Genomic DNA, 25789 nt, shown 5'->3' with positions numbered 1-25789 from the left:
CAGGTGTCCCTTCTAATCTTCTATCACAGCTCCAGTTGATTCAAAACTCTGCTGCAAGAGTCCTTACACGAACCAGCAACAGAGAGCACATCACACGCATCCTGCTTCGCCTTCACTGGCTCCCTGTGTCTTACAGGATTGAATATAAAATTCTATTAATAACCTACAAACCTTTAAATGGCCTTGCACCAGACTACATCAGTGACCTGCTCCTGTTCGCTTACTAAGGTGCTCGGATTCTGGTAATCTTGTTGTGCCCCACACTAACCTGCACTCTATGGGTGACAGCAGGGCCTTCAGCTCCACAGCTCCCAGACTTTGGAATGACATCCCAAAATTAATTAGATCAGCTGACTCCATTCATTCTTTTAAAAAACAACTTCAAATTCATCTATTTAGGAAGTCTTTTAACTCAACTTAACATTCTGTCCTTTCTTTCAGTCTACCTCTCTGTCCAGGTGCTCAGGATTATTTGTGTGTCTGTTATATCAGAAATTAGGTTATTTGTTAGGTTTTTCTTTTAGTATCGAATTTAGTATTTTACTCTGGTTTATTGTCCTTTATTCTACCTAATGCTTTGTTATCCGTTTCATTGTTCTATTCAGGAAAACATCTGTATCCAATGTTACATATAACCTGCTCTTTTTTTCTAAGACTCTGTGAAGCACCTTGGGCATGGGAAAGGTGCTATATAAATAAAATGTATTATTATTATTATTCTTGTATATTTGTTACTTGAAGTTTTACCAGAGATACTCTCCCATAGTTGTAAGGCAACTAAAGAATATTGTTATGTAAAAACAAGCGTGAAACTTTTCCACAATATTGTGGTGGGGTTCCCTTTTAAAATGCAGTAAATGAAGTACTGAAGGCACACCAAATACTGAGCAGTGACAAATGCTCTTTATTATAATCTGAATGTATGATATGAATTGATGACAAACTGAAAATACTGCTTTTTACAAATAATGGTCAGTGTGTAAATGAGACAGTAATACACTGCTGAGGACAGAAAAAGAAAATGAAAAACAAAACTTACATCACCATACCCAAACAAGAAATGGTAAAGTGTACTGGAACACACAATCACGTATAAAATTCAAAATATCAAATTTACTTTCAAAATTAATAAACCTGAAAAAATATACTTTTCTTTACTTCAAATATAATAATCAATGAATTACTGACAAGATCACTTTTAGTACCATATTTCCAAGAAACATTGTGCCACGTTATCAGATGAGGTCAGCACTCTTCTTACACTCCATTTCTGCAGTTACACAACTTACAATAACTGCTTAAAATGTTTTTTTGTTTTAAATTATTTTGCAGTGACCAAAAAATTACAATGGCTCCCTAAATAAACAAACAATCTTCCTGCCTTTTAGAATTCAAAGTCTTCGTTGGTCATGTCAATGGCCCAAGCAAACTTTTCTCTTTGGGTTTTGTTATAAATCTTCTCAATGGGAACTCCATACTTTTTACACCTGGAATAAGAGAGTTTATTATTGAGAAAGAGGTTTTAAAAGAAATGTCAGTGTAATGTACTGAATAATACTCACTTAGATCAAGTGGACAATGAGCCCTCTCTGTTAGTAGTAAAACAGCACTAACTCAATTGCAATAACTTAAATCTTAAGTTTAGGAAAATGACAATGCATCAAAAATGGACGGACATTTTAATAAAGAATTTCTGGACTGAAATCTAAACATTCATGAGGTTACTGTAACTCATACTGCTGCTTGTGGTCTACCTTCTCTACAAGTATATGGTTCCAGGATACCCTGCTGATGTGCTAAAACCACAGATGCTCAGGATTTGTATAAAAGCATAAAAACAATTGTGTGCACAAAGTGAAAGCAAGGGGTGATACAGCAGGGCTAAGGATTGGCTGGGCGTGAGTACAACGTGGCTTGGCAGCATCAGCCTGCGCATGTTGTTTCTTGAGCATATTTAGCAAGCAGCGCTGCACATGGAAATTTCAAATATTCTTTTTTCAAGAATATTTAGAAATTTTTTTTTGGTAAATATTTCCAAATAGCAGTCGATCGAATACACGGGTGCAAAACCCTCAGATAAGAGTGTACTTATAAAACATCCCTAATCAAATTTCTATATTTTTTCAGTAAAAACTCAAATCAAAATGGAAAAATGAAAAGTATGATATATTTGTTTCAAAGTTTGTTAGTCTCTATTTAAATGTTAAATCCTAAACGATCACTTTCTCTTAATTAGTTCAACATGATTTACTTAATTGTTCCTGTACAATAAAAGTGGTAAAGCCCTGGGGGTTCTTTGTTATAAACATATAAAAAAAAATATTAATCTCCTTTGAAATTTTCACATTTTAATGTTAAACACTGAATTACAGTGGAGTTAACTTGGTGTTTTAGGCACTGATCCCAAAAAAAAAAAAAGACTTTTTTAACATTAAGTAAAAACACATCTCTACAAAGTGGTGTAATTTTTTTTTTGTCTATTGGGCAATGTCAACAAGTCAAATCAGTCATGAACAAATAATAATTAAACATGAAAACTTCCATCTGGAATAAACACTTTATACATACAAATTCCACAAAATATTTCACACAATATTTAACAAGAAATTATTTTTTCCACTATTTTTTATAAATGTTCAGAATCAAAAACAATCATCATCCATGTGAAAATCAGATGATAGTATAATAAAGTTTACTTATTGGTGATAGTAAACTTTATTTATAATCATAAACAGTAGTACAGTGGAACTTTGGTTCACGAACATCTCGGTACACGTACAAATCGGTTTACGACCAAAAAGTTCCCCAAACTTTTGCCTCGGTTCACGACCACACACTCGGTATACGAACAAGCCAGTTTCCCTTTCAGTTTGTACATGTTCAGTCTCTCCCTGTGCATTGAGCGAGCAAGAGAGAGAGAGAGCGAGTGACACACACAAACAGGAGCGCATGAGAGACACACACAAACGCACAGAGGGTGCGGAGAGAGAGACACACACACACACACAGGCGGGCGAGACAGAGGCACACACAGAGAGGCACGCGAGACAGAGGCACACACACAGGCGCTCCAGGCTTGCGAAAGAGACACACGCACACACGAAAGAGAGAGAGAGAGAGAGAGCGCAAGCAAACAAGAGAGGGAGGGCTGGATGCATAAGGTAGAAAAGGTTTGTTTATGTTTTCAGTTCTGTTTACAGCGATCGGTTCATAGCGTGCATTGTGGCAATGTTACTTTTCTTGGTGGTTTATTAAATTACGGATTTTTCAAATGTTCATTTTTTCTGTGTGCTTAATACTCATTAAAAAAAGTGATTTTAGCGAGCAGTTCCTAGCACTATAGCGCGAACTCCTGCAGTGTTAGTTTTCTCTGTTGTTCATGGTTTTCTCAGTGTTAGTCAATGGTTTTTTCATTTAGTTTACTATTATGCTGTGCATTCTATGGTATAATTAACTATATTTGTGCTTAAAAACTAAAAAAATATATATTTACATACAGTTCGTACGGTCTGAAACGGATTAATTGTATTTACATACAATCCTATGGTGGAAATTGCTTCGGTTCACGACCAAAGTTTTGGAACGAAATATGGTCATGAACCGAGGTTCCACTGTATAATGAAAATGTATTACTATGAAGTTAAGACATAACAACCAAGCTGGACAGTAACAAATCTAACACTTTTTCATTCTAAATTTTAAATTCTGGCTCTCCATATGCTGGAGGTGGGTCACAAACAAGACATATCCACTTAATCCATATCAGTCTTCTGCTAACAAAAATAACAGCCAATTAAAGACTGCTATCTGGGCTTACCAAGCTTGCCCAAATTGCCTGTTGTTTCTCAATTCATGGTCTTGGGCATTCTTAAGAGTGAGGGACATTTCCCTAAGGCCATTTCCTCTACTGCTGCAAATGGAACTGAAAACAATTCTGAACAGAAAAGCTAGTAAGGAAATAATAGGCAGAAAATACAAAGGTGGCAATTTAAGGCAAACAGCCAGGTGGAGTGTAACTTTTGGGTCCATGAGTGATGAGGCACCTATAGAGTAAGTTGGATTGAACTTTTTTCAGTTCACTAGATAAATGAAGAGAATTCAGAAAAGACAGTAGTGTGGCAGGTTAACTGCAAACACTGACAGTCAATTTTGTTTGTCAAAAGCACATGCACATAGTGCCGTGTCCTAATGCCATTAAATATACAGTCAGGTATCACCAATGGGTGGGGAAAAAAAAAAAAAAACCATCATGAAGAATGCAGAAAGATGTGTGGATTCTGAGGGAAGCAAAGATGAAATGTAGGCTTTCCTGGCAGATATCCTCAATTTTTATTTCTGAAGAATTCTGTCTTGCACTAGAATTAGAAGGCAGATGTATGAGAATGTAGAGAAACATGAGCTCGGAACTGACTAAAAGCATTCACATAGTTAAAAACTAAAAGTCAAGACACTCAAGATTTAATATATTTGTTGTGATGTAGGATTTTGCATATAACTTGATAAATGTTTTGTATGTCTTTATTTACAATTTAGGCAAACCAAGTGGTGAGAGGTATTCATGTTTGCCTTCCCCCATCCCCCTTTTTACGACTGTCTCTTCGTAATTTTATGACAGGATTTGGGGGGATGTGTCATAAACCAGTTTGATCTCCCACACAAAGCCAGGTTAGCTTAACATATGGTCTTGGGGGTTGAGGTGTTAAATGTACTATTTCTATCATTGGTCTGAGATATGGCTGTTTGGAATTGGCTTGTCTCAGAGGCCTTTAAGTACCATGATGTCCTATTGGTTCTAGGAATTGGAGAGAACATCTATAAATGTTCTTGCTCAACCACATTCTCTCTCTCTCTCTCTCTCTCTCTCTGACTCACATATGATGGAAGAAGCAGCTCTCTTGCTAACCTGTAATGATGAAGACAACACAATGAAGAGCACAGCTCAGCAGCCATATTGAACAGACATGTGGCTGAAAGCTGAGCACCAACGATGCCTTAACTAGAGACATTTTAAGTAACTGCAAGTCTGTGTGCCACCTGAATTACACATCACCATTTTATCAGGTTGTATGGTTGCCAATATTCAAATGTACTTTGCATTTTGTTATTATTTATGAATATTATCAGTAATACATTATTTTATGTGTAACTTAACTCCTGCTTGTCTTTTTACTACATCTAATTGCCTGAGGTTATAGATATAGAAGGGAAGGTGGGGATAAGTTATATACAGTGGTAAGTCTGTGAGATTAGGCATTCTAAGGCTACATATTAATAATACAATAGGGGAAAGTAGAGCAACATATATTACTCTACCAAGATAAAACAATATTCAAAGATTTTAGGGTTGTAACTGTAGCATTCCCTCTTAAATATCTGCTATGTACACAAATGCCTCATAAAAAATGCTGTTGTTTACAGAATGTACATCTTTATAGTTTCTATTGGTGATCTAGTTTAAAAAAAATCATAGGGTTGGAAAGGGATTATAATTGGAAAGGGTATTTATTTATTTTCTTTAATATCCCAATCATGTGCTTGTCAGGCTCATTGACTTTACATGACCAATTGTATGCTTGAGTGCGTCCTGTGATAAACTAGTGCTATGTCCAGGAATAATCCCTGCCTTGCACCCAATGACAAGAAATTGTTAATACAAAAGTAGCATACCAGGCAACAGAAATCCTTGGATCGAGGTAATTTAACTTGGATGTCCCCAATGCGATTTGTTTGTTTTCTTCTCTATCAGTTGCTTGAAGTAACAACTTCTTCAACTGCTCTTCTAATCTTTTTACCACAGCCTCCTTTTTCTCAACAGTTCTGGAATCAAACAAGTAAGAAATCTGTGAGCATATAGGAGTTGGAACCTTTTGGAGGAAGACAGACAGAGAAAAAGTAGCTATTTGAACGTTTATCAGTCAAGTACTGGTGATATCTGACTAGTATGTCTGTATTACTTATAAATCTGTAAACACCTTTGTATTATTTATGGGTGGATTAATAAAATTGTTTTCATCTGTAACGGTCACCATAAGTAAATTACCTTATTATTATTGTTTATCCAACATCTTTCCTATTATGACTCTGAGTAGGCATATTAAATGACCTGTTCAACGATGAGTGATATTTACATGATATGCATTTACCAAAAACATCATAAAATGAACACATTGCCAATATGATAGAAAACAGCACTAGAACGTGCTAAACTAATTATTTCACTAATTTTATATTCTGATAATCAGTAGTAATGGTCAAAATTGTACCACATTTTTAAAAACTAATACAAGAATGTAATGTCAAATTTACTGAAGGTCTGATAGTCTTTCTCTAGTCAGATGTTTAGAACTTGGATGTAGTTTCTATCTGCATGTGGCTGGTTTTTTGCCTCTGTATAAGGGGATAAAAATCAATTTACACCAGTAGTAAAAGTAATACACTCTGGTGTGCGGTCTGACTGACCTGCAGGAGAGTTTTTTTTTCATGCCTTCTGTTATGTTGTCCAGACAATGCACACCGGGTGGCAATGAACAATACACCTTTAAACTGTAATATAATGCTTAAATTTCATTTCCATATGACTAGATTAGAATACTTTTTGCCAATTTAATGCCTAACAGGACTATGACCCCTACTCTCTCTTCTGTTTCTTTATGGTGGCGGTCTGCACCACCACCACCTACTCAAAGCATCATGTTGCTCCAACATTGATGGATTAAAAGCCAGAAGTCTACATGACCATCATCATCAAGTCCTTCTGTGAGAACCCTAAATCCAAAGAGGACTGTTTCATTTATGTGAGGTAGAATGCCCAGAGGGGACTGGGCGGTCTCATGGTCTGGAATCCCTGCAGATTTTATTTTTTCTCCAGCCGTCTGGAGTTTTTTTGTTTTTTCTGTCCTCCCTGGCCATCGGACCTTACTCTTATTCTATGTTAATTAATTTTGACTTATTTTATTTTCTTACTGTGTCTTCTATTTTTCTATTCTTCATTATGTAAAGCACTTTGAGCTACATTTTTTGTATGAAAATGTGCTATATAAATAAATGTTGTTGTATGACAAATTCAGCAAACCCAGTACCATATAAGCAACTTTCTTATATAATTTTTACATTTTGCTTCATTACTAAATGTTAATGCCCCACTTTTTGGGGTGCATGAAGCACATTTGTTTATTTCCCTAATTTCTTCTGTAGAACTGTCAGTAGTAGTACAATTTTACTGGTTGGCAGAACCTTACTGTGATGCTAAACCCACAGCAGAGAGGAATAAATATGATTGGTTGTTGGTCATAAAAAAACAGCACTGTGGACCTGAGTGCCATACTACTGACTTAGTACAGCACCTCTGAACAGATACCACAGACAAACACGCTTTAGCTACCTCTTCATCATTTGTGCCAGACACTGTGGAAAGAATGGCTTTGCGCTTTCTGGATAAAAACTAGACACTACTGGGATGTTTGTGAGCTACCATGTTAAATGCCTCTGCCTCTATTGCATAAAAGCATAAGGAAATAAATTTCTAAACTTGTGAGCTTGTTTTCATTCTGGTAACTGATTGAAAAAAGAATTACACTGGCTAGTATTTTTGTTAGTCCGGTACTTCCTTAAAATACATATTTGACTGGAAGTACCAATGTCTACTCCTTCTCGAAAACATCTTGATAACCTGATAAAATAATGCCCAGGGGATGATTAATATTTATCAGGATCTCACTTTTTTGACTTTTCATCCTTTTTTACTTTATGATCGGCTTTCGCCCGTTTCAAGTCTTGCTTTGCCTCTTTTATTTGAAGTTCTTTTTGTTCAATCTGCAAAAATAACAAAACAGAAAAACCACTAAAACAGAATCTTAAATTCTGAATTCTACTAAGAGTTAAATGTAATTGTGAAATGCATATAAAAAATATAAAAGAACAGAGAATTATTAGTATAGATAAGCACAGTTTTCATAATGTGAAACCAGATAATCATAAAAGTAACATTCTCACATTTGCATAATCCATTTTTACTACCATATCTGACTTAGAGGTTCTCACTGCAGAATTCTCTTTAGTCAGTTTTACTTTGTATTAGCAATGAGCCAGTGACTAATGCAAAACCAAATTCAGAGTGAAGAAAAAAAAAAAACAGCTAAAATAAATGCCATTGATAAAAAAGCAAAACATGTTTAGTTTTTATCTACAAGCATTTTTATGTGCATAGTCTGCATGTATCTTTTTCCTTTACAATTTAAATAAAGTTCTCCAATGAAAGAAAAAAAAATCATTCATTTCTTGCTTTGTGAACAAATGTTTTAATACTTTTTACTTTTACTTGGGTACATCAGTGAAGAAGAAACACTACTCTTACTCTACACTATTATTACTGCAAAACACTCACCAACCAAGTTACTCACAATCCAAGGTTCCACTTGTACATGAAAAATGAGAGCCAACCCCTGCTGAAGCTTAACAAGCACGTTTTAACCAAACATGCACAGACAGAGACAGTTAAGGTCAAGTGAGACTTCTTGCACTTGGACAAGCTGCCTTGTTCTAATGTTATTTTTCTATCAGCTGTGCTACTTGGGGGGCAAGTGAATATGCAGTATTATACTGTCAGTGTCAGTGTACAGTATATCTTGTCGCTGTAAGTAGTTTGCACTGTTCAAACATACATGTTACCTACTGTAGGTATTCGCTTCAAAAGCTTTGTTGTGAAAAACTGAGATTTGGAACTTTGTGTTATTTGTGCATCTTTACTTTATAAAGATGTTATTCATTTTTAATCATTCTCTACTTTATTTGGAAATAGCAGAATTTGCACATTATTTTATATTTTGTTTGTCTTATTATAACATTTCTAAAAAATAAATAATTTATTAAGATCAAACAGTTACTCAGTACTTGAGTAGTCTTTTCACCAAATACTTTTTACTCTTAAGTAATTTTTTGGATGACTATTTTTTACTTCTACTTGAGTAATATTATTTTGAATTAACATTACTCTTGCTTGAGTACAATGTTTGGCTACTCTACCCACCTCTGCCACAGGGTAATGAAAACTCTTCTGCTGAAGAATTTGGTAAACTTCTCCTGATGGTGGAACAATGTGCTTCTGTGTGTTTGGACAACTTAATTGATATTAATATCCAATATTAGTTAGATTTATATGAGGCATGATCAGCCTAAATTAGGCTGGATTATGAACACAAGTATTGAAACTGGTGACTCCTAATATCTGGGGATAAGGGCTGTTTTGTCTTTTTTGCATTTGATAATAGCACACTTGAAGACCACACCAAAAAATTAAAGCAACATCAATATTAATGTCTTTTGTATCCTCTGTCTGTATTCAACTCAAGAGCACAAATCCGATTTACCAAATTCACTATGAAAAAGATTTACCAACACATATTATACAGGTTAAGTCTTTTTCGTTGCACCATATTAATTTCTAATGTCTGAAATGCATTTACTTAATTAACAATTTAAGCCTGTAGTGTAAACATTTAAACTTAAAAAGCGCAGTCTCTCGAATGAAAAAGTTGAACAAGATCTATTTTGCAAAGGAGAGATACTTTCAAAAACTAAGAGGAGACTGTTCACAGGGTGCATTTAATATCATTTGCATAACTGCTTACCGTTGTGTTGTAAAACATTCAAAAATAATGTACTTCAAAACTATGCAGCATTTGCATAGTCTGTATTGACCTATTCCAAAGCTAACATATTCAATTAAGAGGGAAGTTGTTTCACAGCAATTACAGTAAAGTGAATTAATATAATTACACTTATTGAAAATGTCATAATCACGTACACCTTCATAAAGGAGTTGACTAAGTGCTGACCATCAACATCAAAAGCTATTCACAATGTACAAAGTGCTTCAATAACTGTTACACGAACAATTGTTCTACAAAATGGGTGTCTTCCTATTCCATAATTCCAATATTTCAAAAATCCAGCATTCTTATTAGGCATGTTATTTTTTATTTAAATTTTATTGCTGTATAGTAAGTACATCAGCGAATGTAGAGAATACAGAGAGTAACTTTTGCTTTTCGTTCTTTGATATGGATTGAAAAATTTAATTTTCTGTAATCTACAACACTAATCTTCCAAATGCAATCTGTAATTTGATATTGCATGCTGCCACTTCATTAAAGTTTTTGGCAATGTTATATATAAAGTGTGTGAATGTGGAGTCCACCATTAAGGAAAATAATCAATGAAGGTCATACCTTTTTATTACAAAAGCAAGAGTTTAGTCAGGGCACTTGTGTATAATGTGAGAATCCCTATATGGAAATTATTATAACCATGCAGATTTGAGACTCAATAAAGATTTAAGTAAAAATAATGTTGAAATCCTTCTTCTTTACAGTGCACTGCAAAGATGCTAAAGTGCAATGCAAGTTTGAAAAAGGCAAGAAAAATGTAGACCTTTAGTGTTATACTGACATTATACAGTATATTGATTTGAATGTGAATTTGTCATTTTAGTTTAAAAAGTTATTTTTGTTCAGTATGTATAAGATCATACATCCAGCTATGTAACTTGAATGAAAGATTTAGCTTTTTGGAAGTTATGTATGCATACAAATACAGTATTTATCAATATCTACAAACTTACATAGTTCAAAGTATACAAAACTCTGAATTTACACAAAAGTGTTTAGTGAACTCTTACATTACTCTCCAGCAGTGGTAAAATGGGCACTGTGACCAATTATAAATGGCAGCAGAAAAAACAAAATGATCAATCATACAAGACAGTTCAGCATAATCCTATTCTCCAAATGACATGCAAGTGCAACGCACATTTCATCACAATTTAAGAAAAGAAAATAAATAACATACTGATTCAAAAAGGTAAATCTCACCTTTGTTTGAAGATTTTGCATGGATTTCTCAAACGTTTTAGGTGCAGCCCTTTGATGATTACAAAGAATCGCAACAGCTCTATTTGCACGATTATAGGATAGGATTTTTTCTGCAACTGTGCTGTCAGCTTAAAAAAAAAAAAAAAAAGTTTCATAACATTACTTGTCTGCTCTTTTCCCAATGGCTCAGATTTATTTAGTACTAGCAAAATACCCGCGCTTCGCAGCGGCAAAGTACTGCATTAAAATTTTTATTAAGAAGAAAATGTAACCTTTTTAAACTGAGGGAAAATATGCCAATAATTATTTGTTAAGGATCTCTTTGTATACCATGTTGTCAGTTCGGCCCTCCGGTTGTAATATAACCAAGCTGTGCGCTGAGCTTACTCTTGAGCATGCAATTTACAGTTAGCCATGTGAACAGTAATCTTGTCTCAAATCTCACAGCTTGGATTGCTGCTGTCATAACCGGTTTGAGTTTCATGGTTTGTTTCAATTACAAAAGTATTTGTATTACTTGTGTTGAAGTGACATTCAACATCTGTCAAGCGTTGTAAGCACACAACCGTTTTCAGCGATAAAAATCACATCCAGCTTTTGAGAGTTTAAACATTCATAAACATCAAAGTGTCCACTACTGAAATCGTCACCTGTGAATCTAAGATGTTTAAGAGGCATTGGCGGTTGTCGAAAGGTGTAAAATATTTGGCCATTTTGGTACACTTGAAAGCGACAACCGAACAATTCAGTGGCAGCCATCAACTCACATGCAGAACCATAGGTGAAGGGCTTAAGCATTTCACTCTTCTAGTGCTCCTGTGTAGTATAATTATTTCCTGTACCGTCATCAGTCCACACCTTGAACCTGCCCCAGTCATTCAATACATAAGACACAATGTTCCTCCGGATATCAAGAGTGGTAACAAAGAGAATGGAAAAGGAAGGTGGTATCTCCGGGCATGGAAACCACTTGGTAAGTGATAGTTCTTTGATCGATGGTGATCATTTCGATAGACATGGTAATGGGGGTTGGAATGATAAAGGAAATGGGTACCCGAGCAATGTAAAGTAAGTGTAAAATACCTACACAATAACTAGAATTGTAATAAACAAACAATAAAACAGCGGAGAAGCCGTGGATTAAACAAAAAGGCTGTAGTTATCAGTAGGGAGACGTGAATCCCATGGCGAAGCAAGGAAGGGAATGTAGAGACTGGAGCGACGGACGGCCTTATATAGGCAGGCAGCCAACAACGTGGGAGGCGTTGGGATGGGGGACCCAACGCTGCCTCACACGGTGACCGAGCTGCAGGCTATGGACATATATATGTACGTAAGTAGGATTCAGTTAGCGTTGGGAACCCGTGTACCAAATTTCTTGAAGATGGGCCCATAAGTAACAAAGACTGTTGAAAAGTTCAATATGGCGTCCGACAGTGACATCATACCACCGAAATAAGTACGTACATTGGTTTTGGTTAGCGCAGGGAAGCCGCCTACCAAATTCCGTGAAGATGGAGCCATGAATAAGAAAGTTCAACATGGCGGACGTTGTTGACCGTTATGACCGTTACACGTAGAATTTCGAAATGAAACCTGCTTAACTTTTGTAAGTAATCTGTAAGGAATGAGCCTGACAAATTTCAGCCTTCTACCTACACGGGAAGTTGGAGAATTAGTGACGTTTGGAAAATTCAATATGGCGGCCGACAGTGGCGTCATACCACCGAAATAAGTACGTATATCGGCTTTGGTTAGCGCTTTAAGCCACCTACCAAATTTCGTGAATATGGGGCCAGCCTTCTACCTACATGGGAAGTTGGAAAATTAGTGACGTTGGAAAGTTCAATATGGCGGCCGACAGTGGCGTCATACCATCGAAATAAGTATGTACATCGGTTTCGGTTAGCGCAGGGAAGCCGCCTACCAAATTTCTTGAAGATGGGGCCATAAATAAGAAAGTTCAACATGGCAGACGTTGTCGACCGTTATGACCGTTACATGTAGAATTACAAAATAAAACCTGCTTAACTTTTGTAAGTAAGCTGTAAGGAATAAGCCTGCCAAATTTCAGTCTTCTACCTAAACGGGAAGTTGGAGAATTAGTGATGAGTCAGTGAGTCAGTCAGTCAGTCAGTGAGGGCTTTGCCTTTTATTAGTATAGATTTAGGGTACGCAGCTTCATTAAGTTTACCAGACACGGTGCCCTGGAATCCTTTTTAAAGCGTGTTTGTGTGATTTGCCATTCAATAGCAACAGTAGTAACCATATCCTTGTATTTTTATTCCTAACTGAATATTTTATTAGAATGCAGTGCACTTCTATATATTTAAATAAGATCTTGTGCTTGAGCAACAAGATTTCTTTTCAAGGATTCACTGCAAACATCTCTTCTAAACATTCAGCTACTTGCTACTTTTGCATTGGTCGCACTACTTTTACTAACAGTCTTAATGAATGTCTCAACATTATGCAGACAGAATGTGAAATATTAAAAAGGTCTTTACATACTCACAAAAAATATATAGAATATTTTAGAAATACAACCACTAGAAATAAACTTAGAAAGCAGTATTTAGCAATTTAAGATAAAGTCCAAACTTTGGACATCACAAGTAGTCCTGTGATCAAAGTATTTGCATATACTGTATGTGAGAATAAAATTTGGAATTGCCCGATTTCCACCAAATTTAACAAGCAGAATATTTACTGGTACCTTTGCACATTAATGAAAGTGCCAATTATATTGAGGAGAGCATGGTTTTTACCTACATGGAAAAACATATCTTCAACTTAAGTTTGTTGAGTAATGACTATAGAACATCTTTTCTTCAATGGCTCTCATCAACATTTTTTTTTCCCAAAAGTTGGGTTCTTGACATAATTTGGATAGTCATGTCTAACTGAAATGTTGAAGAATAAATTGGTTACCATGATGTAGCTGATGAGGTATAATACTTGCTGACTGGGAAAGGACCAATCAGAAAGATGATTGACATGGATAATGGACACATACAATTGATGTCAATTACAGACTATGTAGTAGCAACCACGCAAATCACCTCTGTGGCAATATTAAGTTTTGTAAAACTGATGATTAGCCACCACCTGCATGATGCTGACATATAGTCCTGATAACTCCATTAACATCTTAAAAAAAAAAAAAACGTATTAAGAAAGGTTGCACTAGGTAGCAGATAGGCATCAATTTCTCTTGTTTCTGATTGGGACAGAGTCATGGGAAATGCTGCATTTTTAGAAGATATGGAGAAGACAGTTCTCAAAAAACTACAAATTAAAAGCATATAATCACCAATACTGTATCTCATGGTTTAGAGAGGTACAGCATATGACAACAGATTCCACAATGACTGCTCTACAGTCTATGTATTTAAGATGGTCAACTTCATCTTCCTTTCTTTATGAGAACCATCAAAATTCACTATTATACTTGGATATTGCATTGCCACACACACTAATACCATCAAAAGAAAAAACACCATAAATACTTATAGTCCAGCCTGTGCCTGAACCCTATACAAACAATCAGAATTCAAATTCTATTGGAAGAGTATAGAATCTGTCACTTGCTCTCACATCAGCACTTGCTCCTGTTTTAATTTAAAGTCAGAAGAAACCTTGATTATAAAGAAAGGAATGATGATGCAGTCTCCATTATTGTTCATGTATATGACAATATCAAACATATATATGCAAGACTGTTATGGTAGATTCCTTTCCACCTGAAAATTGACTGGATCTGCCACACAACCAATTTAGAATTATATTAATATGTAATGATCTCTACAATAAATAAATGATAAATATAAACTAGTAAATAACACTGAAAGACATGCATTAAAGAAATGGCCACTTCCTGTCAGAAACTTACAGTCGGTGAGCTCCTTGAGTTGCTGCTGTAGGGTAATAGATGCATTGTAAGTTCGAAACACCTTGGCTGTCAGTCCGTCCATAAGCTCACGGAGGTATTTGTTTACAACGTCAGTCTAAAAGATAAGGAGAAACTGAGATCATACAGATTCAGAACATTCTCTATAAACGATATCCTGGCAACTGCTGCAAGATAAGTGACGACCCCATAAAAAAAAAAATGGGGATAGATAGATAGATAGATAAAGATATATCTATATACACATACACACACACATATATAGATCTTAACAAAATAAACATGTTCAGCAACTTATATTGTTATTGATAAAGGGGTAGCTAAAAAGACAAGCAACATTTAGTGGTCCTATCAAAACAATCCAAACTGTTAGCTTTTTATTTATTTTTTACAATAGATACTCACATTAAGTCGGTCAAACAGATCATCCTCTGGGTTCTTGTTCTCCATAAATCTATGCAAGTTTTTAAACACCTGAAATAAAGGACAGTATTAAACATAAAATGCAAAATGAATGTTCTGCATATTTAGAAGGGATTTCCCACATAAACTCTGTCAAGACATTAAACTTTAGTCACTAATTTGGCATCCTTTTAGGATGCATTTCTCTTTGTACCTGGCTCACACTTCACAACACCCGTTATCTACTTTGATGTAATTTTCACTAACCTCCTTAGCATTAGACTCAATCGTAACTCGAGCTGTATAAACAGTGCTAAAAGCATGAGTCCAGAGCATCACTTGGGCAACAGCATAGCCCTGTCTCATGTAAGCATTAGACATAAGGATTATTTGAGCTGTAAAACTGTCAATAGCGTTAGTGACATGTATTGCTCAGGAAACAATATAGGTGTGCCTTGTGTAAGCGACTGGCCCAAGTGTTACCCAGGCAATGGTGCAGACATGTCTTCTCCTAGCCGCATAATGGCAACTCATAAAAAAGTTTTTCAGCAGCCCAGGAGTTGTACACTCTTGACAGTGATACAAGCAACGATGACAAAGTGAATCTGTCTTCAGGCAGTGGAACAGAAACAGACAGTGAATCCAAAAGTGACGCTCGTGTCAATCACACATGTGTAGTGTGGTGTTCAAAAATTGTTCAGTCTGGAAATAAAATCCGCCAGGAATCGTACTACTATTGCCCCTACTGTGACACTGGATTTTGTTTTTCACCACATATACGACACATTTTGACAGTAAATACGGTATCAAAATTACTTTTATTATTCATTATTATCATTTGTATTATTATACTTTCTATACTTCTGACTTTGTCCTTTTATAGTGTTTTGCACATTTTACAGCAGAAAGATCAGATTTAATAAATATGTAATTTTTCAAAGCCAAAAAATGCAATGTTTTTTTACATGTTTTTCTGAAGAAAAAATGTAACGCTAAGGAGGCTACTGCTGTACAAACACAGGACTCATACTGCATCAAGAAATATGTTAACAAGGACATTTACTGAAAGAACCAGGCACATAATAATGTATCACTAGTAAAATGTCTTCACTCTGGGTTTTGGATAATTTCATCAATATTATATTACTAGTTAAAATGGTTTTCGTTTTCCAATGGCATTCATAATAAAAGTGTCAGAAATGTATTATAAAACTAATAATTCTGTCTGAGAAAGCAGGTGCTTTGTAGTGGTAAACCATCAGAGCATGTGAGCAGGAACAAAGTAGCTCAGTTGGTAACTTCCTGATTTGGAATTTAATGCCCAAGCTTGTATAGTTTAAACATAATATTTAGAATTACATTGCCAAACAAAAAATATCTGTTGCCAACACCAAAAAAAAAAAAAAAGACACACAAAGGGCTAGTTTACCGCTTTCTCCACAGGCACTTTATTATAGTAACGGATGGAATCCTTTCCAAGGAAATCAAATTCTACAACATACTCTTGCCCATCAATCTTCTCATGAAGTTTAATATGCTCCACCCTCAAAGAGCAGCAGCCAACAGTGTCTGCTGTCTCACCTTCTTCCTTCTCATTACCTGCTCTGAGAGCTAGCTGAGGACAGACAGAAAATTGAGACATTGCCATTTAGTTACAACGGTAATACAATCATTCTATATTATCATCATATACTATATCGTTTGCAACTTTTTCAAGAAAAAGAAAATTAAAAAATGGTGCACTAGTATGTATTTTTGAATTTGAAACTTTCTCAAAGAACATTTTTAAAAATTTCTTTTTTATATTATCTTACTGTATATCTCACATTCTAATCTTTGGTTAGAATGACTGGTACACCTCCAATAGAGAGCCATCACAAATGGTAATAACACATCGTCAGTTTGAAATTGGCATTAACCAAGGTGAATTTGCCTCCACTGTCTAGGTTATTCCAGGGGACTGAGTGTGTTATTCCTTAGCATCCTGGTTGTTCATGCTGGAGCAGGCAAGTTCCTTTGTATTGTACTGAGGAGTAAAAGGCTGCACAGGTATCACTCAAAACTGGCGCGCAAGTAGACACAGCAAGTGTGTATGTGTTAAGCTTATGGTGCAAGAGTATGTCAAATTCATAATGAACCTAATAAGTCCGATATTAAAGATAAAGCAAAGACAACTTTATAAAAATAATTGAAAAAAAAATCCTATTTTGTACCTCTATCCTTAAAAAAAAAAAAAACTAAGAAATTTCAAGACAGAGGTCAGAATAATAAAAGACAGCATATTTTTATGTGAAAGCTAGTAGGTCTTCAAAGTAATATACAATGCCATGCCAGGTACCTTATCTATAAAGTAAAGTGCAACACCTCGCTGTCTTTTCTTCATTTCATGGGATTTCCAGTCTCTTCGATACTGCAAGCGAATGGAATCCACAACATCTTTCAGCTTGCGTGCAGTTTCAAACTTTTGCCAGTCTTTTTCTCCCTAAAATTTGTTGAATCAATAAATTATTTTCCCAACACTTATAACCAATATTTCAATATTAAATATACAATTAGCTTAATCCAGTTTGAACATCTCAGATGATGGGTCCTACCTTGGCTACATTTAGTATAAAACAGGAGTTAACTCAGGATACAGCACCTGGTTCATGTCACTCCAAAATTAACCAATTAAAAAGAATTTCTAAACAAATATATAAAACTCCATATAAAGTAAAGGTGTTTCTATAAAGAAATTGTATACAGCAATAATTAACTAAAAATCTTTTTGCTAAACTATATTTAGAAAAAAAACTGAAAATCATCAAAATATTTTTTTTTCCAAACTACTAGCAGCCTGGTTACATCTCAAAGCATACAGTATCAAATGAGCCAGTTTTCCTTGCAAAATCAATAAAAACAGTACATCCAAAACAAGTATTGAGATTCAAAAAAGTATACTGCATGCAAATCATTGAAAAACATGTCTGATTTTATAACCAAAGTTATTTAATTTGATTACTACCCCTGCTTCTTTAGAAGTCAAAACTAAATCCCATAAATATTTTTCAGCTGTTTCTGTAGAATTTTCAGAAAAGTATATAATAATAATAATAAATTTTATTTATATAACGCCTTTCCATGTTCAAGGCGCTTATATATGCGAGACAACTTTTTGCAAATTTTATTTGCATGAATTTTGGATACTTCTGATGCAGACCAGGCTGTTCAGACTTTGGTTAAACTAGTATCTATCTATCTATCTATCTATCTAATCCTAAAATGGAAGGTTTTAAATTCTCTCTCTTTGTAAGGGTACATAACAACTTGCATAACTGACAGCTCACAAAATAAACAAAGACGGCAATGTTTCATGTGTTGTGTCCTCAATCTCATATTTTTCCATTTAACATCTAGTTTTAATGGCTAAAATACTTGTCGCTAACAATTGCTATGATGAGCAAGGCTTGCTCACAGTCATTGCAAAAGCAAGTTTCCATATTTCCATATGCTTTGATCCAACAAAGTCACTAACTATCTGTGTGTATGTTTTTGTATCACTACAAAAAAATATTCCTTAAAGTTGTATGCGTGCTATTTATGGTAGCTTACACTGTATCATATGTATAGTGAAATCATCCATTTGTTACATTAAACCATTTTTATGTTCTCAGGGTGCATGCATGGCTTTCATTAAAGTTCTTGTACCTTATTTTTAAACTTAAAACGCTTATTTTGCAGGCCCTGGATTATTTACCCAAAATTCCATAAATGAAATATCACAAAAAGTAACAATCTTAAAATGATTTTACTTGCCCACTCCTTAAGGCAAAATATCTAATGATCTAGACCGGGGTGGGTAAAGTCAGTCCTAGAGGGCCACAGTGGCTGCAGGTTTTTGTTCCAACACATTTGCTAAATTAGGAAGCAATGCTTGCAAATAATTTAATTTCATGGCTTGTTAGTGCTTTAACTCTACTATGTCAGGTCATTCTCCTATCCTTGATTATTTTCCCTTTCTAAGGACATCATTCAAAAGATTTGAAGGCTATAATGGATGTAAAAATTCTCAGTCCTTCAGTTGTTTTTCTCTTCACTTTCCTCCCAAGCATTTAATTAAACCCACTAGTGCATGATAAATACACACAGGTGTAAATGGTAACAAGCTAAATGGAGAAATGCTGGTCTCTTTTGCCATTTGCATATTATTGCTAATAAGGAGCAATTCAAAACCGAGAATACAGCTGTTTAAGACTAAAATAATCAACAAGGGTTCAAAATCTTAGTGAGCGAGACAAGTAAAGTGAAACAGAAGTGTTACTTGAGCAATAAATGCTTCTGATTAAGCAATTGGGTTGGAACAATAACCTGGAGCCCTCCAGGAATGACTTTGCCTACCCCTGATCCAGAACTGACAAATTTCTATACAATATAACAAAGTTCATGTTCCTGGCTACTGCTTAGATATAAAAAACATTTTAGGGGTGGGGACACCATAAACATTAACAAGTACCAAAAAGTCGGACATACATCTGACAAATACACCCAAACCTTACCTCCTATATGACATGAGATCAAAGGCTTATAAAGTCACAACAAATATGCATTATTCAGATGTAAATAAAACTGTTGCAACTCCCAATCACAATAGACTCTTCCAAGTTAAAGCAAGTGTTTAATCAACTCACCATTACAACCCAATCTACACAAACCCCACTAAGCAGTATTCGGACCAGTTCCATCCATGATGTTACCATAAGAGTTAATATTAAAATGAAAACAAATTCCTAACAAGCTCTTGAGAAAAAACAAATCTCAGTCTGGAAAATCATAGACAGTTTTTTTTTTTTTAAGACTACGGGTCTTCAATAAACTACAGTCAGCACTCTACTGTCTAAATGAGAAATGTTTGAGACACTAGCTATTAATTTTTAATTGGTGCATAGATGAACAGAAGACATATTTAAGTAAACATGTAATATACGCAGACAATTGCACAGATAGTACAGGCAATGTCCTATTAGAAAAAGCAATAAAGTGACAACTCCTATTTAAAACCAGATAACCAGACTACCAATGAAAATAAGCAAGCCAGCAAGTTTGGAGGACTTGTTCTACGTTTAGGAATACTCACAAGTGAGGGCTGACATGTCTATGAGCCTGACAAAAATGGTACCTTGCAGAAGTATTTATACTTTTTAATTCTTATTATCACATAAAAAATAATGAAGTAATTTTGAATTTCAAAACTGAAATAAATATATTACAGAGAACAAATATTGGTGTAGGATTTTTTATTCGTTAAATGTATAAAAATTGGTGAAGGGTCTGAATGCTTCTGCAAGGCACCATGGAGTAGTTCAGCAATAGCAGTACTGTGGCTGCTATACCTTATAGTGGTGATGAAGCTCTAAATTTACCAACATTATCTACAAATTCAGTTCTCAACAGTGGTTATAAAGTTTGAGTAGTCACCAGTAACTGGGGGAAATGATACTTCTCTGTTGTTCAGCTCACCTTTTGTCAGCTTTTTATGTAATGTCATAAGACAAATTAATATTTATTTCTTAATTGGGTATCTTCAGCATAATATTACAATGAGGAATTGATCCTTTCAGTTATGATTTAACTTTTTTAACAAGTGCTTCACAACTGAGAACAGGCACCAGTGTGACTTACATTTACTTGTAAAAAATAAATTTTCTTTTTTAAATGTAGTCTCCTCTTTACAACTTGCCTCGAAAGCAACTTCTAATTTTAACTCACCATACTAATTAACTTGCAAAAAAATAACAAAAAAGCTAAAAATGTTTATTTGTGCCTCCAGAAAAATTGAACACAAAAGAATATGCATCATTTTCACAACACAATCTACTAACCTTAAGCTTAGAACTTGGATTTAGCATAATGTATTTGATAGCTCCCTGGATATTCTCTGTCCATGAAGCAAGCCAGGTCACTGTGTTATCATGCCGGACTTCTTTCCATTTATGACCTGGAGGGGGCTTTGGGATGCCTGAATCTCTGCCAAATCAAAGTTATAAAATCATCATTTCACTTCTTTTAAACAACTAGATATGTATTTTAATGTGAATTTAGTGATAGCTTAAAGTCAATTTATTTCTTCACAGTCACTGTATACATTAATTTGCCGCACAAGACTGCATTCTAAAGAGAAATGCATTTTATACATTTTTAAATAATAACTAGCCTGCTCCCATGTTTTGCATTCTGGTGTTCCTGCACTGGTAGTGAGGGAACCTTAAAACTTACCAAACATGTCTATTTTGAAGTAGCAAAAGGTTTTGATTTAAGAGAAAGTGCCTTCCATATTTCTGAGGCACCCTTGTGATAATAAAATTAAACTGGAAATAATAATTTTATCACAAATTCTTGGTGCTATTTTTTGAGGTAACCGCACATTACTTGTTCGCATGTCTGCTGAAAGTGGCAGTCTAGATGAAACCACCTCCCCTTACTTACACCTACTTTCCTTCCAAAATTCTGTTTCTTCAGCAGCTATAACCTACCATGGCTGTAATAACACACAGATGCATGCTCATAGGATTATTTTTTCCTAAACAGTGCTCAACCTGACAGAATACCACACACATTGCTCAGTATTCTCCATCAACGAAGGATATGCATGCATTACTAATGGCAAAAGCAGGCAACACCTTTGCAAAATAACAAAATAAGCTCCCATATATTGAAAGAATATAAGCAATAGTGTGTTTTTTCAGTTATTATTGTCTAGTTGTCTACACATTAAAATATAGTAATTCATATTTATCATCTATATTTATATATATCTAGAGATATATATCTTATATCTGGTGTCTGCCATCTGGTCCGAGGATTCAAGGAGACGACAGCGTCCCCTATCTGTCACAATGTGTAATTTCAAGATGTGGATCAATACTTGATGATAATTTTGCCAAGAAAAATGGGATGTATTCAGTAGGTCTTAAGGCTAGCCATAGTCTCCATTATAAAATGCAAGAGCAGGATAGTTATCTTTAAACAAGCATAAAATAAACTTCACTTTAGATTGAGATTTCATGAGGCAAATTAGTATATACCATAATTGTGAAGAAACAGCTTAGACTTGAAAAATACAAAAGTTACTCTTTAAATGCTGCTTCATTTCTCAGTCTCTCTGACATAACCTGGATGTCATTATATTCTATTACTTTTTTTTTTTTTTTAAACGAACAGACGTATTTAAACTAGGCCCTTAGAAACAATGACATTTGCCTAAATCACCTCAAGATCCCAAGTTTGTAACCCACGGAAGTCTTAAATCAATAACATTGACTTTATACTAAATGGCAGCACTGCCATCTTTTGTGCTTCTAATCAGTAAAAACAATTTTCAAAAAAAGTATTAAAAAAAAACACAATATGGTCAGGTCTGAGAAAGGAAGAAATAAAGTTTTAGAATTAAGTACAGCATGAAACGGAAACAATTAATAAAAACATTTCTCCATAGGCCAGGCCAGCACAAACTTAAAAGTTTTAACGGATACATCTCTTGTGAAATACAGATAGGGAAACACCTAATACAATAAATGGTGGGCCAACCACGATCATTGTGTTTGGAGTTTCTGGAAATGGGACACATTAACTAGAGGAATATTAATGGGTCTAGAATTAACTGATAACGATCCAGCAATCATCTACTGATAAACTGTAAAATCACCTACTCTTCTATTACCTATTTATATTGTGGCACAAACAGGGGGAGTGCCAGCAACCTTACCTGACATAGACAGACGCAGGAAGTCCAAGTTCAAAACGCACACAATTTTTATTTTCCTTGTAGGAAACACCTTCCCTCATCCCCAAAAGTCAAACACAGTCCTAAGCACAGTTCAGTACACAATTCTTTTTTGTTTATGTCTTTATCTCTTCCTTCTCTTCTCCTCCTAACTCTGGCTCACCAAGTAGTGTCTGCTAGAACCTTATATAAGGCACCCAGAAGTGCTCTAGGTGTTTGATTACCTATTTCCGGCAGCATTTCCAGGTGTGGCGGAAGAACTGCCCATGTGGGCTCAGCAGTTGCTGCAGCACCCCCTGGCGGGACCCATAGACCCCAACTGGGCTGTACCAAACTCCGACTCCCATTGAGCCCTGTGCGAGTCCTAGGCACTGATGCAACGTGCTGCCATCTAGCGCTCCAGGGCAAGTAATGCTCTGGACATGCTTGCTCCCCTGATCCTCCCAGCGTGGAGTCATCCCGGCTGGTAAAAGGCCCCAGCCATCTGCCACAATATATAGGCATACAGTACAACCTGACCAATTACGCAATCTCACCACATTCCTTCCTGTACTGGGAAAGCGATCAAACATTTGAAGACATACTTTAATTTTTTTTTTTTTTTTACAATAGAGCATACTGTAAATAAATAGGCTATATATGTATGCAGCCAACAACCTGAGTATTAAACAGGCATTGCTTATGTTTAGTTGTACATGGAGAATGGATTCAGTACTGGTCCCAATAGTATCTATTATGACACACTCCCTCACTCTTAGATTAAAACAGATTAAAACAAACATGCAAGTCCCTTACTTGCTGCAGTTTATTATAACATCTTCTGGCACGATTCTCCGTTTAAGCATACCCATTTTAGGGTGGTCTCCACGACCTCTGAACAGTCCTGGGGGTTCAATTTTGAAATTTCCAATTTTTTCTTTATGCCCATCGAGCACACAATAGCCAAATTCTTTCTGAACTTTCTCCTGTTCTGCCTTTAGCTCCTATTTAAACAAAACAACACTTTGAATAAATAAGAGAGAAAAAAAAACTTCATTGTATCAGAAAGACATTTATTAAAAAAATATTTCAGTATTTTACCCTAAAATTACCTGCTTCTTTTCCTTTGGTAACGCTTTCCTTTCTTCTGATTTTTCTACAAAATATTTGTGCATTTCTGCAAAATCACATTTTTCAAGATGCTTAATGATTTTTTTTTCTTCTTCATTCATCTCCTACAATACACCAAACCAATCTCTGAGAACAAAGTGAACATCTCTATAATAAACACTCTAGTGTTTAACAAATAAATCAAGAATTGCAAAATTTTCCCAGCAGACAAATAAGTTCTATATATAACAATACTGGAAGAATCCTAAAAGCAATCCATGATTCTGGCTTTTAGATAAATGAAAATTTTTAAATGCCAAGTCATTCATTCATGACTTTGTATTTCAGACATTTTTGACCTCTCTTACTCTAATACAATGGGACTTCAGGTGGTACTCTGCATTCCCCGTTTTTGCTTTGACATAATCAGGACTTCATAGCAACCATATCCCGATCCACATCTCCAAATGTGATCAGAACTTCATAGCTATCCAGAAGGAAGCAGAGCACAGTTTGGTGCAATCAGGCTGCACACCAGGCAGATGACAAATTGTACAGAGACTGGCGTAAGACTGGGGATTTGGAGTTATCCATTATTTCCTTTGGAACTGTTTTGTTATATGAGTACTGAGGTCCGAAAGATAGTATCAATACCGAAGTCAAACTTTTAGTACCAATCAAACACTAGTACTGGGTTCTAGCAAGGAAGCTAAGACAGGTTGACAGTCCATTGTAGACCAGTTATTCATGCTAGCTCAATTTAAACTCACAAATCAACCTTACATACATCTCTTTGTGTTATCAGAATAGCTAAGGAAACTCATACAGACACAAGGAGAATATGGCAACTCCTTCAAGGCAGACCCCAAGCTAAATAGCAAACACAACAATCTGAGACTGTGGAGAAGGAGCTGCAATGATACGTGATTTTAAAGAAAAGTTTAATCCAGCTACCCTAAAAGGAATGATAATTTAACAGAGCATGGAATGAAATTACCTTTCTCCAGTCATGAAAAAAATTTTTCTGAAACATCTCTTTTGTAGTGTATTCATGGTCTAACATCTTTGCATAAAAGGTGGCTACCTCTTCCGTTTCTGGAGCAAGTTTCATGGGGTTCCCTTAGAAAATATTTTAGAAACACTCATTAAAAATAAAGGGTCAGGGTATTTCAATTTTTTCACACTTAAATTTAAAGTTTAAATAAAGTTTTACTGTCTGCCACTGAAATTTAAGTTTCACAAAACACAATTACAGGATTTAAAGACACCATAAAATTGATCCCATATATCACAGAAACAACTGAAGTCAGTTTAATTCAAACCTGTTCTATGAAGTAATCAAGGTATTCATTTAAAAGAAGGTTTCCAAATTGCCAAGAGTCTGTCAGGAACAAGTTCTTATTGGCCCATACCCCAAGGATTTCTCAGGATTCCTGAACACCTAGTATATCACAATGCTCAACAGCACTTTGAGTTTGACAAGAGACTAAGCAAAGTTAATCCATTCCAACATAGCCTAACTAACTTCTACCGATTGTATAGTGGAAAAGATTGGCTGCACCCAATCTGGTACATAACTACACTGATGCACCTGCAGTGCCTAACAGCTGGGGGTTAAAACGGCATGTTCCCTTTCCTAAAATACTGAGGACATCAGATACCATTGTCTATCAAAATGCTTAACTAAAAGATACAGACACCCACTGACCACTACCCAATTATCCAGACACTCATAAGATTGATGTGCGAAGCTAAATCTAT

General features: G+C 35.3%; 1 protein-coding gene across 6 annotated transcripts in view; it reads right to left on the bottom strand.

Annotated features, from left to right (window-relative positions):
• Positions 1–881: 881 nt before the first annotated feature.
• LOC120529693 (DNA topoisomerase 1-like) overlaps positions 882–25789 on the bottom strand; it is a 47446-nt gene continuing 22538 nt past the window's right edge. For 5 of the 6 annotated variants that reach the window (XM_039753742.1, XM_039753740.1, XM_039753743.1 and 2 more), the window contains 12 exons: positions 25026–25147; positions 24031–24153; positions 23735–23922; positions 21039–21183; positions 17519–17662; positions 16610–16795; positions 15184–15252; positions 14761–14875; positions 10869–10996; positions 7718–7812; positions 5668–5817; positions 882–1487 (listed from right to left, as the gene is read on the bottom strand). In XM_039753742.1, coding sequence (XP_039609676.1) covers positions 1385–1487; positions 5668–5817; positions 7718–7812; positions 10869–10996; positions 14761–14875; positions 15184–15252; positions 16610–16795; positions 17519–17662; positions 21039–21183; positions 23735–23922; positions 24031–24153; positions 25026–25147 — 1568 coding nt within the window. In that variant the 3' untranslated portion in view covers positions 882–1384. The remainder of the gene's footprint in view (positions 1488–5667; positions 5818–7717; positions 7813–10868; positions 10997–14760; positions 14876–15183; positions 15253–16609; positions 16796–17518; positions 17663–21038; positions 21184–23734; positions 23923–24030; positions 24154–25025; positions 25148–25789) is intronic. The other variant, XM_039753744.1, reaches the window with a different exon arrangement.

The sequence above is a fragment of the Polypterus senegalus genome, chromosome 5 (assembly GCF_016835505.1).
Source record: "Polypterus senegalus isolate Bchr_013 chromosome 5, ASM1683550v1, whole genome shotgun sequence".
Classification (NCBI taxonomy): Eukaryota; Metazoa; Chordata; class Cladistia; order Polypteriformes; family Polypteridae; genus Polypterus; species Polypterus senegalus.
Note: the sequence above shows the minus strand (reverse complement) of the source record. Positions and strands in the feature narration are given on the sequence as shown.